Source organism: Misgurnus anguillicaudatus, chromosome 18 (assembly GCF_027580225.2).
Source record: "Misgurnus anguillicaudatus chromosome 18, ASM2758022v2, whole genome shotgun sequence".
In the NCBI taxonomy this organism is placed as follows: domain Eukaryota; kingdom Metazoa; phylum Chordata; class Actinopteri; order Cypriniformes; family Cobitidae; genus Misgurnus; species Misgurnus anguillicaudatus.
The window spans coordinates 5,445,695-5,459,805 of NC_073354.2; the positions used below are offsets into that span (position 1 = coordinate 5,445,695).

At 38.6% G+C, this 14,111-nt stretch overlaps 1 protein-coding gene across 2 annotated transcripts in view; it reads right to left on the minus strand.

Annotated features, from left to right (window-relative positions):
- The window catches only part of trim67 (tripartite motif containing 67), a 60,586-nt gene that overhangs the window by 23,555 nt on the left and 22,920 nt on the right, over nucleotides 1-14,111 (minus strand). For both annotated transcript variants that reach the window (XM_073855651.1, XM_073855650.1), the window contains exon 3: nucleotides 13,579-13,701. In XM_073855651.1, the coding sequence (XP_073711752.1) occupies nucleotides 13,579-13,701 (123 nt within the window). The remainder of the gene's footprint in view (nucleotides 1-13,578; nucleotides 13,702-14,111) is intronic.

The window sequence follows — 14,111 nt, forward strand, 5'->3', positions numbered from 1 at the left end:
AGTAATTTTTAGGTTTTTAAAAAATAACCACCATGCAACGTTCTGGGAACGTAAATAATTAATGTAACTAATGAAAGGATTAGTCAATTTTCTTAAAAAAATCCAGATAATTTACTCACCACCATGTCATCCAAAATGTTGATGTCTTTCTTTGTTCAGTCAAGAAGAAATTATGTTTTTTGAGGAAAACATTTCAAAATTTTTCTCATTTTAATGGACTTTAATGGACCCCAACACTTAACACTTAACTCAACACTTAACAGTTTTTTTTTCAACGCAGTTTCAAAGGACTATAAACGATCCCAAACAAGGCATAAGGGTCTTATCTAGCGAAACGATTGTCATTTTTGAAAATTAAGCACTTTTAAACCACAACTTCTCGTCTTCCTCCGGTCCTATGACGCCCCAGCGCGACCTCACGTAATTGCATTATGATGTCAAAAGGTCACGTGTTACATATATGAAACGAAGATTTGCAGACCATTGTAAACAATAAACTGACACAAAGACATTAATTTGTACAACAACGTCAGAACGGTCCTCTTTCTCCACACTTGTAAACACTGAGGCGTAGTTTTGATACGTCATCCGTGACCTCTTGCTAGATGACGTATTAAGGTGAGGTCGCGCTGGCGCATCTCAGAAAGACGACAAGTTGTGGTTTAAAAGTGCATATTTAAAATTTGTCTTGCCAAAAATGACAATCATTTCACTAGATAAGACCCTTATGCCTCGTTTGGGATCGTTTAGAGTCATTTGAAACTGCAATTTTAAACTGCATTAAAACTGTTAAGTGTTGGGGTCCATTAAAGTCCATTAAAATGAGAAAAATCCTGTTTTTTTTTTCTTAATAAACATAATTTCTTCTTGACTGAACAAAGAAAGACATCAAAATTTTGGATGAAATGGTGGTGGGTAAATTATCTGGATTTTTTTAAAGAAAATGGACTAATCCTTTAATTGCCGCTCAAAATGAACTTGAGATTGTGTACACGAAGGCTTGTATGCCCCAACACCTATAGGTGTATTTGTCACCTGTTTTTGAAATTAAACCATGATGAAATAAAGGCTTTTTAACTTATTCTACACCATTCGAGTGCCTTGGAATTTTTGGATTTATTGATTCCCAGAATGTAATTTTTTGGTTCCCAAAAAAAATTATCAAAAGGGACCCAAAAACGTTAAACGTTCTGTACTCTCATCTCACACAGCAGCAGTTTTAACCCTCATCAGAGCCATTTCTACATTAAAGACACTCATAATGGTCAACTCATACAGTGTCATGTGTCATCACATCATCAGATAAGCACTTCAACCAGAAAAGAAGCCAGAAAAACAATATTAATATAACACTGTAATGGTACATTCACAGAGGCGTAAGCGTTAACGCTTGACAGAAGCCGTGTCTGAAGCGTGGTCAACAGCCAATCACAGTGGCTAAATGGTCTGGCATAAACATAATTGGCTGGCTCTGCACTAGGTTATTTGCATAATGCAATCTGATTGGCTGACGTACGCGTTGACGCTTGAAAGTTGAGAAACGGCAGTGATGCGACGTGGACGGATCCACAATTCAGTTTGGCAATGCATGCCATCAACCATACAAAGTAAATGAGAAGGTTAACGCATGTGTGAATGTACAGTAAGGGAACAGAGAGCATCAGATCTGTGTGCTTGTCAAAAATCTTTCGTTTTAGCCAGCTGAGTGAATGTTCCGGTTTCAAAACAAGTTAAGATCCATTAATATATTAGTTTACAATATTAAAACACTACACTAAATAAATGCTGTGTTATTTTCAACCCAGTATTAAAAAGGACCACACTAAAATTAACCCAGAAAATGTTTATATTTGACCCAACAATGAGTTGAAACAACCCAGCATAGGTTAAATTACTTCCCAATGGTTTGGCATTGTCACTTTTTGACCCAACGCTTGGTTGAAAATAACATAGCATAGAGTTTTGCACGCCATTTGTACTTTGTATTGCAAAACAAAGAAGTGCTTAACGTTCATTTGTCTTTCAAATGCCGGCCATAGCTAATTGTGAAGATAATCTGATGAAATCTGCAACTCTGCATGAATTAAACGCTATTAATTATTTATTGATGCACTTGTCAAGCACTCTCAGAACAGAGATTAATGACTGTATAATTATTCATGACAGCATAGAAATTAACCCTCAGGGCTACAAATGATTGAATAATTCAACAATACCATAACAAAAAGAGAGAGGATTAGCATGTGACCGCTGCATTTTTAAACAAAAGACCTGCTATAGATATAAATACATATGGGTATATAAAAGAAAAACATGTCATCTGAATTTGGACAACAAATGCTAAGTAGTAAATCTAAGTAGAAATGGCACCCAATGCCACACTAAAACTTAACACACTTCATAACAAAAACACAAATCATTGCGGGCGGATGAACGTATAGTGATCAACACAAATGATAATCTATTGTAATTAACAGTGAAATGTGATGTTGGATGTATGGCGAGGTCCTTCACAGAATGAAAACTGAGGAAAATGATGGCATTGGTGTGTATGATCTGATCATATGCTGCAGTGGTTTCAAAGTGTGCGGCGAGGAAGACTTCCCTATAGTTCCTATTCATTTCAAGATGTGAGAATGTTTCTGCAACATATGATATACTGTAAATGAATCCTTTTTTATTATTATTTTAATGTTTCCTTTTGTTGCAATGTGACAAACAATACTGAAGCTGCTGATATAGAGAGCAAATAAAGTTTTATTTCTGGACAGCCAGTGGAGTGGATGTAATGATTGCACTTTATTCTGACCATATGTCGTGACACGTCTGAGACAAAAACTCATTCTGCTGTATGTCATGTCATGCGAAAACTGATACAGAGAAACTCCATCACATCTGGCACAATCTCATGTGGGAAATTAATCTCACGTCTGCAATAAAAGAAAGTAGGAAAAGCAAAACAAGCAATAACACAGACCACACAATCCTATGGTTAATGTTTGAGACATTGACTTGAACAAAGACATTTAATAACCCAGAATAAAACTGGAAAAAGCAACATGAACATTTGAAGAGTTTCGTTGCAAAACGAGATAAATCCATTTTTTTTTACATTTTTGTCAAAACATGTTTATTATTATGTTATCATGTTATTATTTTGTTTTATGGTGAGCTGTATTTTTAAGTTATGAATGTTTAAATCAAAACAAACCAACTGCAGTTGAATTGATATTAAGTGGAATGCAAAAGCAAAAAACAAGATTTCTCGTTTTGCAACAAAACTCTTCATATTTCTTGTCAGAAGTGTTCAGCATAATAAGAATGATCAACAAATGTAATATTTGCTGTACATTGCAGTCTCTTTTAATACTGCTGCTATGTTTTTGTGGTAATTTATTTATTAAATGTGCCAAAGAATGCATTGAAATAATCTGTTAGATTGTTCTTTTATATCTACATAGAAGGTATATAACCTTATTAAGTGCAAAAATGATCCAGAAACGTCCATTTACAACCCTTTGAATGAAATGGTCTATTATTACCTTATTTGAAAGTGTCATAAAGGTTTCCTGTTAAGGGGTTAAGGGGCCAGTCACACCAAAAGCGCTTTAAACGCTTGCAAACGCAAGGCGCGACGCACTGCCTTTTTTTTAAAAAAAGAGCAGTGCGACGTGGCTTTTCATATTGCTAAGCAACCACTGAGTCAGCTGTCTTGTCAATCAAATATTGAAGCGTGAGCGCTCTTTTTCTGTTAACTGTCATATTAGCAGAAACTTTAAAAAGAGGGCGCTTGCTCTGACCTTGTTTGAGGATAAGAGGAGCACAAACATGCAGGAGAGAGTGAGCGAGTGGAGTCCGGTTCTTCAAAGCAACTGTAAACTTCCCTCAGCACAACGTAAGGCCCGCCTCTCCCCTCATTCGATTGGACAATGGAAAGACACGAATGACGTCGGGCGCTTCTCCGCTCTCTGCGCTCCTTCAAAAACGCGTGCACGGCAGGCGGCAAAAAACGCGCCCTGCCCATAGAATATCATTCAAAAAAGGCGCCTGCAACTGCCATAAACGCTTTTGGTGTGACTGACCCCTAAAGGTGCTTTTTTCCAGAAACATTTTATGTGATGCTGTTTGAAAATCTCTTCACATCCTGACTGCAATCACTAAGTAAATGGGTCTAAATATATATATGTAAATATTTATCTTTTGTGGACAGCAGAGACATAAATCGTTTGCCCAATCATTGCATGCGGTCCCAATGCAATAATAGGATCAATGTTGCGTAAGTTACTCAAAAAAGTATATTACTTTACAAATTACTCTCTCCAAACAGTATTTAATTACTAATTACTCATTACTTTCTAAATCCTATTTAGTAAATAATGCAAAGATAGTCTTGAAACGGCTAGAATAAATAATAAAACAATTTTTAAGGTCCAATTCTCACCATTAACTAACTATTTACTACTTTTGCCTCAATATACTCATAATTACTGCTTATTAGTACTTAGTAAAGTAGTTTTTTAGTTTTAAAAACAACTCATTAGTGTTGATTCTGGGATAACACACTAAATGCGTTGTCCTGGAATCCACACATCTTTGTGTTATTATTGAAACAAAACATTTTGTGTTACTTTTAACACAACATCTGTTTTATTTTAATACAAAATCAACAAAAAATTACACATAATGTGTTAACTCAAAAAGATGTGTAAATCCTTTTTAAGAGTGTGGTAAGAATTGTGTAGGATTAAGGATGTAGAATAAGGTTTTGCAGAATCAGGCATTATGTGCTTTATAAGTATTAATAAACAGCCAATATCTCAGTAATATTACTGCTAATAACCAACTAGTTAATAGTTAGAATTGTAAACTACACTAGGGTGTTACCATTATTCTTATTAACTCACCAACGTATTTAAAGTGAGAAGGATACATATAAAGCATGTATTTTAATGTTAGACTTAAAATTAAATAAGTAATTAAATAAATAAAATTAAACAAAATGTTAAAGGACAAGTTGGGTATTTTGTTTTAGATTGTTTATGGTGAAATAGAACAGTTTTTACTAAAATTTGGACATATGATGCTGGCCCGAGAATTTTCGGGTGTTTCTTTGTTTTACCTCCCACCTCTATAATGGCTGTATAGGTGCACAGGAACAATCCTTCCTAAAATGCATTAAACTTTCGCTTACAAAGACGTGAAACTCACCGAGTGGTCAGGGGTGTTCACTGATATGCTCACACAAAAATTGCTGCAAAAGATGCTTTCCAACAGGTGTTTTAGCATTCGTTGTAAACTTGTGGACCTATTTTTCCAAACGCCTCACAAACGCGCTGTAATGGCACCTATTTGCTTCTTATTCTTCTGTACCACCTTTTGAAGTCAGTCAAATTTAACCAGTATTTGAAACACGAGCAAACCACGATCTTCGTTTTAAATGTTTACTTCCAAAACATAAATAAAAGCTGTTACATAGTAGACATGGTACACACGGTCAAAAAACTGTGTTGCTTCCATCATATCTAACTTCAAACTAAACTGAACACATTCAATCGCATGTGTTATAACGTAGTGCGATCTGACCGGAAGCTCAAAATAATTAAATGTTATCAGATTTAAACATTACTAAATATGCATTTTAAAGCAAAAATATCTTATGAATTTTAATGAAATATTTTCTTATTAATTTTACTAAATTATTATTTTAGATGAACTTATTCCTATGTGGCTCTTACATTACCCGGCCCCTAATTGGTTAGGCAAGAGGACTAAACAATTATAAACTTAAACACAAAGAGCCAAACTTTTTTCCCATAAATTATCAACTGGTTTCTTCTTTCTTCACTCTTCTGACGTCGCCTCTTCCAACAAGCACAGTTTGTTTATAGGCCTTTCCAGAGTGTTGGTCTTGGTCTTTATCCTCACTCTTCGTACTATTCCATTGGAGTCCGGCAACGTTTCAACTACCCTTCCCATGAGCCAGGAGTTTCGTGGGGAAGAGCTATCCACTAGTAACACAACATCTCCTGTCACGAAGTTTCTTCTTGGCTTTAGCCATTTCTGGCGCTCTTGAAGAAGTGGAAGGTATTCACGGGTCCATCTAGTCCAAAATAAATCCACAAGATATTGAACTTGCTTCCATCTCTTTCTTGTGTACATGTCATCTTTGCTGAAAATCCCTGGAGGCATTTTGGGTTGAGATTTCAACAGCAGTAAATGATTGGGTGTTAGAGGTTCTACGTCATTCACATCATCTGACATTGTTGTAAGTGGCCTACCGTTGATGATGCTTTCAACCTCACACATTATTGTCAGAAGACAATCATCGTTCACTGCTTGCTCTTTCAAAAGGGAATTTAAGATTTTTCGCACAGTCCGAATTTGTCTTTCCCAAATCCCGCCTTGGTGCGAAGCAGCTGGGCTATTGAATATCCACTTTATTCCCTTTGGTTGTAAGGCCTTTTCAATCTTGTCATTATCCAGCTGTTGAATGGCTTCTCTCAACTCTCTTTCAGCGGCCACAAAATTTGTGCCGTTGTCAGAACGCATGATGGTAACTTGACCTCTCCTGCATATAAAGCGACGAATTGCATTAATACAGGAGTCTGTGTCGAGGCTATCTGCAACTTCAATGTGCACCGCTCTGAGAGTGAGACAAGTGAACATCACACCGTACCTTTTGACTGTATTTCGGCCCCGCTTGACATCAAACGGCCCAAAGAAATCAACACCGGTATTTGTGAAAGGAGGCTTATCTGGCAAGAGCCTATCTTCAGGCAGGTTTGCCATCTTTTGCTCACCAACCTTTCCATTAATCCTGCGGCACACTGTACATTTGTTGATTATCTTTCGAATTGCAGAATTGGCTTGTGGGATCCAGTACCTGCATCTCAGTTGTGCTAAGACATAGCTGCGCCCACAGTGTCCTGTTCTTTGGTGTATGTCTCTCAAAATCAATGTTGCAACTTTGCTGTGCTTTGAAATAATTGCTGGACGTTTAGCGTTTTCTGGCATGGCAGACTTGTTGAGTCTTCCACCAACCCTTAACGTGTCATCTTGAAGAATCGGATCCAATTTGAACAGTTGACTGCTATGACTGAGCTGTTTACCTTTCTCCAGCACTTTGATTTCTTCTCCAAACTGCTGTCTTTGACTGAATTTGATGATTTCAGATTCTGCGACAACCAGATCATCCAAAGTAAGTGATTTATTTGTTGTTGCTTTGAATTTCTTCATTTGTTGTTCCAATTTTGATCTTTCCTTTTCAGGGTCCTTTTCTGTTTCCCTGATCTTTCTTGATATTTCCTTTCTTTCCTCTTTCAGTTTCCACAGATTTTCCTTCACCTTTAAAATCCAGGCAACTGCTCTTTTTAGTTTATGCCAGTCTGAGTAATAGCTGATCAGTTTGTCGATTGGATCTGTGTTTTCCTTGACATTAATCATGTTGACTGTAGCTCCTTTCTTAACTTCTGGATCATTTTGAAGGCTTTCCTTCCTTTGCACAGGTTGTTCAGGCCAGTCACGTTCCTTGTCCAGCAAGAAGGCCGGCCCATTGATCCATGTTCCTCCTTGCATCAAACTTTTAGCTTTCAGGCCTCTACTGGCTTGATCTGCAGGATTTTCTGTTGTTCTGACATACTTCCACTGTGATGGCTTGGTTGCTTCTCGGATCAACGAGATTCTGTTTGCAACGAAAGTTTTGAAACGAGCAGAGTCACTGTCAATATATCTGAGCACAGTAGTACTGTCTGTCCAAAAAATTGATTGTTGCAATGGAACTTGAAGCTCTTGATGTAACATCTTGTCTATTTTAACAGCGACAACTGCTGCGGTTAACTCCAGTCTGGGAATGGTGACCAATTTGAGTGGAGCCACTCTAGTCTTCCCCATGAGGAATGCACATCGTTTCTCACCTTGGCTATTCTCTAACAGCAGATAGGACACAGTGCCGTATGCAGACTCAGATGCGTCTGAAAAATGATGTAACTGTGCTACTGCAGTGCAACCAAAATCTGTAGGCTTCAAACACCTGCTCACATGGAAGGTAGAGAGATGACTGACATCTTCGGTCCATCTTTTCCAAACTTCAGCGTGTTTTCCACCAATGTTCTCATCCCATCCGTATTGTTCTTTACAAAGATCTTTCAACAGGAGTTTAGCGGGCAAGATGACTGGAGCCAGAAAGCCAAGGGGGTCATAGATGGAATTCACGACTGATAAAATTCCTCTTCTGGTCATTGGCTTGTCTTGCAGCTTCATACTGTAGGTGAAAGTATCGGTTTCAGTGTCCCACTGTACACCGAGGGTCCTCTCGACTGTCAAAGCGTCATGTCTTAGATCCAAGTCCTTCACTTCACTGGCTCTATGCACTTCAGGGATTGTCATTAACACCTTCCTGCTATTGCTCACCCACTTTGTTAAAGTGAAGCCTCCACTGGCACACAGGGTACGAAGATCTCTAGCCAGGGTCACCGCATCTTCTTCTTTAGCTACACTTTTCAAACAGTCATCTACGTAGAAGTTGCGCAGAACTGTCTGAACAGCTTCTGGAGATACATCAGCCTTGTGATCTTCAGCAGTTCTTTTTAGTGCATATGAGGCAACACTTGGTGAAGAAGTGGCTCCAAAGAGGTGCACAGTCATTCGAAATTCCTCCATAGGCTCGTTCAACTTGCCATTGGGCCACCAAAGAAAACGGAGTAAGTCTGCGTCACGTTCCGGCACCTTGACCTGGTAAAACATCGACTCGATGTCCGCCATTATAGCTACTGGTTCCTCACGAAATCTTAAAAGCACACCAATTAACGTGTTGGTCAGGTCAGGTCCTTGGAGCAGTTCACTATTCAGAGACCTATCTTGAAACGAAGCTGTGCAGTCGAAGACCACCCTCAACTTATTTTTCTTTGGGTGATACACCCCGTGATGTGGTATGTAAAACAGCCTGTTGTCATCACGTTTCAGCTGTTGGACTGGAACTTGGACAGCGTAGCCTTTGTCAATGATGGTCTCCATGAAGTTTTTGTATTCTTCAAAAAATTCAGGATTCTTCTTGAATTTTCTAAGCAAACAAGCTATGCGCTGTTCTGCCACACAACGGTTATTAGGCATTTGGAGTTTCTCATTCCTTAATGGCAGTCCAATGCTGTAATGTCCGTTCTCAAAAATTGTGGTTTTCTGTACAGACTGCATAAATTGTTTGTCCTCACAAGACATCTCCATTCGATCATCATAGTAACGCTCTGGAAAGTCAGTGTTATACTGTTGGACCAGTAGCTTCTCAATCTCCATCACAGAAATTCTGTTTACAGAAAAGGTAGGTGTTTCATTCATTGAATCATTTAGTTCCTTTCTTACAGGTCCGTTCACAACCCAGCCTATGGCAGTCTTCACAGCATAAGGGCCTCCATCCTTTGCATTAATAACATGCCATGGTTCCATTGCTCTTGAACAGTTAGCTCCAATAAGTAGGCCTACATCCGCTTTTATCTCTGGCAAGCGTACTTCATTTAAATAAGGCCACTTCTGGATATCTGACCTTTTAGGTATGTTTTCGATATGAACAGGTATGTTGCTATGAGTAAACACCTTTGGTAGCTCAATGAACTTGGTGTCCTCCAGCCCGCACACTTCCAAGTCTGATATGACGAAACTATTCATGAGCTTCTGTCCTCCAGGTTTGTCTTCACCCATAGTGCTAAGCAGTATTCGTGTTGGTTTCCCTTTCACGTTTAGTTTCCTTTGCAGGTCTTCTGTGCAGAACGTTGCTGTGCTTCCCGGGTCCAGAAAGGCGTATGTTTCAACACACTTGTCACTCCTTTTCGATTTGATCTTTACCGGTACTATTGACAGCACACATTCCGCTTCTCCGGCCCCCGTGAGGCTACAGGATTCTTGCAGGATAGAAACTTGTGCACAAGATACTTCACTTCCATGTTGAGCATCTTTCTTTTCAGGTAAGACAGAACCTTCTTCCTTTTCCTTTATTATGTGCAGAATGTCTGGATGCTTTAAAGCACACTCTTTACACTCAATTCTTCTTTTGCAGAATTTGCTAAGATGACCTGGAACTAAGCATCCAAAACACAAGCCCTTCATTTTTAAGAAATCCACGCGCTCCTTATGTGGTTGTTGTTTGATTTTGCTGCATGAGGCAAGGGTATGTGATTGCTGGCAGTATAAACACGGCTTCTCAAAGGCACTCACAGGTTTACTGATATTTGCTGGCTTAACATGCGTTTGAGGCCCTTTGCCTTCATTGAAAACATTTGTTGCGAAACTGCTTCCACGGACCTCTTTCCTTCCATGATATTTTTCTTTTTGTTCAATCTTTCCACTTGAGATTGGACGGCTGTCTGAGATATTACCAAAGAGGGGATCCATCGCTATTCTAGCTTGGCGGTCTATGTAATTTACCAAATCAGCAAACCTTGCTCTCCCACCTCTTCGCTCTTTTATGTCATAAGCTTCAGCACGCCAACGTTCTTTCAATTTATATGGTAGCTTAGACACCACTGTCCTTAAGTTGGTTGGGTTATCCATCTCCTCTAGGAATTCAATGTCTTCCATAGTATTGCGACATCCAATCAAAAACATTGCATAAGCGCTCAATGCTTTCCCATCATCAGATTTTACTTGAGGCCATTTGAGTGCTTTGTCAATGTACGCGCTGGCAATCCGTAATTCATCCCCATAGTGCTTATGAAGTAGTCGCTTCGCCTCGCAGTAGCCTTTGTTTGGCGTCATATGAGCACAGCTGCGAACAAGCTCTTGAGGTTCACCGGCCGTAAATTGTTCCAAAAAGTACAGTTTGTCTTGATCATTGCTGGTTTTTTGCTCTATTGCGTGTTCAAACGCCCTCATGAAAGATTTGTATTGCAGAGCATCACCCTTGAACACAGGAATGTCCTTGGTTGGAAGATGAGATAGCTGCTGTTGTCTTACTAGTAGCTCAGTGATTACATTCTGTTTTTGCATAACCGCTATTATGTCATCACCTTTGTTAGATTGAGCATTAGACACATAATTGAAGACTGTTTGAGATTGTTGTTGTATTCGAGAGTGCTGTGTATGTGATTGAACATGAATGCCCGTATTAGCTTGCTGTGGAAGCAAAATGCTAGCTCTTTCCATCACATGTCCATCTTGTGGCTTTTGCACTGTCGCGTAACTACTTAAACCATCTTCAGATCTTTCATATTCCTTAAGCACCCTTAATTTTGCTTTACTTTCAGCTAACGCAGTTTCCAGCACTAACTCTTCCTTTTCAGCTTTGATTTTAGCTGCCTCAAATTCGAGCTGTTGCATTTTCTTTAGTGCTGCGGCACGTTCGAGCAGGGCTGCATGTTTTGCTTCCTGTCTAGCTCTTGCTGACGATACTCGTGACACAGCTGAGGTGCGACTTATTTGTGATCTACGCAGGCTGGCATGTGTGACATCACTGACCCCAACCTGTGAAACACTGTCATTTGGTTTAACAGTTTCTTGCAGATAATCAACCACATTTGGTTCTTTTTGCAGCACCTTTTCCACTGGCTGGCTGAGTTCATGCTCAGCTGCAATCCAATTTTTTGTCGTTTTCATAAATCCTCTTATTGCTGCCATTTTAGGTTCAAACCAAATCTCTTGATCATCCATTTTTTCATTTTCAGTCAAAAGATTAGCAACTTCGTTGTTGAGCCGTTTAAACTCATTTAGTGATGTTGCAAAATCATTTTCCATCATGTATTTAACCCTTTGTAAATTTTGAGCATCACTCATCAATGATTCCAAATCCTTTCTTTTGCTTGTCAGAATTCCTAATGTTCTTCTTCTCAATGCAATGAACCTCTGCAATCTCTCTTCTAAAGCCTTCTCTGTCATCTTATGTGACCTTCCCTTTTCCATTGTATCCTCAAAACATCTTTGTTCATTTCCTTCAGCCATCTTACAAATAGCAGAGTAAATGCTTTAGTCGTATGCAAACGTTTCAAACACTTTCTTCAAATAAACGAGTGCAAAACAACTTCTTAAAGATCGCCAAAACTCCACATTGACTGAATCAGAGCTTGTTATGAGCATACGTTTTACAGGGAAAAGTCATCATACCTTTTTTCTCTTCCAAACTCACTCATTACTTTCGTGCGTCTCACGTATTTTTAAGAAAAAGTCCCCTTTTCAGCGTGCAGCGTTACTTCTCCGTTGACTGATAAGCAACTAGCCGTTAGCTAACGAAGCGGAGGAAAGACGAACAAACAGCGGTGAATGGCTGGCGAATGGGTGTCAATCCGACGCAGGTAAGCTGGCATCAACTCGTTGACACTTGTTTGCGGCGAAAAAGTCCAATCCGCTGTCTCCTTATCCAACAACAGCTAACAACGTCCTCCTTTATCCAGGTAATCCAGCGTCGATCTCTGATTAGCAAGTTTTTTGACTAATGTAATGGCACCTATTTGCTTCTTATTCTTCTGTACCACCTTTTGAAGTCAGTCAAATTTAACCAGTATTTGAAACACGAGCAAACCACGATCTTCGTTTTAAATGTTTACTTCCAAAACATAAATAAAAGCTGTTACATAGTAGACATGGTACACACGGTCAAAAAACTGTGTTGCTTCCATCATATCTAACTTCAAACTAAACTGAACACATTCAATCGCATGTGTTATAACGTAGTGCGATCTGACCGGAAGCTCAAAATAATTAAATGTTATCAGATTTAAACATTACTAAATATGCATTTTAAAGCAAAAATATCTTATGAATTTTAATGAAATATTTTCTTATTAATTTTACTAAATTATTATTTTAGATGAACTTATTCCTATGTGGCTCTTACACGCGCGTATATTCTTCCGTTGAGAGCTTGAATAATAAACACTCCAGCCCAGTTGGTGGCGATAATCCGCCTTTGCCAATTGCAAGAATACAAACAACGTTCCCGCACGGAGTAATACCTCACAGCACATCTAATACAAGTCAATGGAGTTGGACAAAAACTACAATAAAACATGTTGGAAATCATCTTTTGCAGTGATTTTTGTGTGAGCATATCAGTGAACACCCCTGACCACTCGCTGAGTTTCACGTCTTTGTAAATGAAAGTTTAATGCATTTTAGGAAGGATTGTTCCAGTGCACCTATACACCCATTGTAGAGGTGGGAGGTGATAAACACCCAAAAATTCTCGGGCCAGCCTCATATGTCCAAATTTCAGTCAAAATCGTTCTATTTCATCATAAACAATCTGAAAACAGGGCTTTAAGTGTAAAATACCCAACTTGGCCTTTAAATCTACTATTGTATTATCATTGATCTATAGTTCATACACAGTATATAGTTCAATTACATCAGAAGTAACTGTGATTAAATTACTAAAAAAATAAGAGTAATCCCTTACTTTAAAATGATTTAAATAACAAAACGAGTTATGAAGAAAAAACTTCTGAATTAGCTAAAAGCAAAGTTCATGTGTTTTGGATGCTTTTTAAGCTATCTCTCTATCCTACCTTTAAGGGATTATGAAAAAAAAAGTTATGGAAAACGCTTATGGAAAGTCCCTGTAAACCAGATATGCCATCGTGTGTGTGCATGTCAACTTACCTTTAGTTTGCTCTCTTTCTCCTTGGTGACCTTGGTGAGCAGTTTGGCCTTCTGCCGAGTAAGAGCTTCAATAAGTGCATCACACTGAGCCACCAGACAGGCCTCAAACTCAACCCCATTCTCCTGTTATACAAAAATATCTATTGTTAATCATTATTGTAAAATCTAGGAGCTTTTAACTTTAAAATAAGCCAGTTTAGCAGTTTACAGTGCATGTTTGAAGTGGCTTAATTCCAATATTTTCTCTCATGTGGCACAGATCGGATATAATCAGAAATCATTTGTATGTGAATCGGATGCGTGTATTCGCGTCTGCAATGTAAGCAGACAGATCGGATATTCCCGTGTCAAGACGTCATTAAAAAAGTGACGCAAAAGATGTCAACTCGGGTAAACACCACGGCGATGACAGTTCCGCTTAATGGGGTAATGCTGAAGTTTCATGTCTTGTTACAAAAATAAAGTGGTAAAATCTTGTATATATCATTTTATATATAATTTGGCTGTCTATTGCATATCGCAACATTTTACTT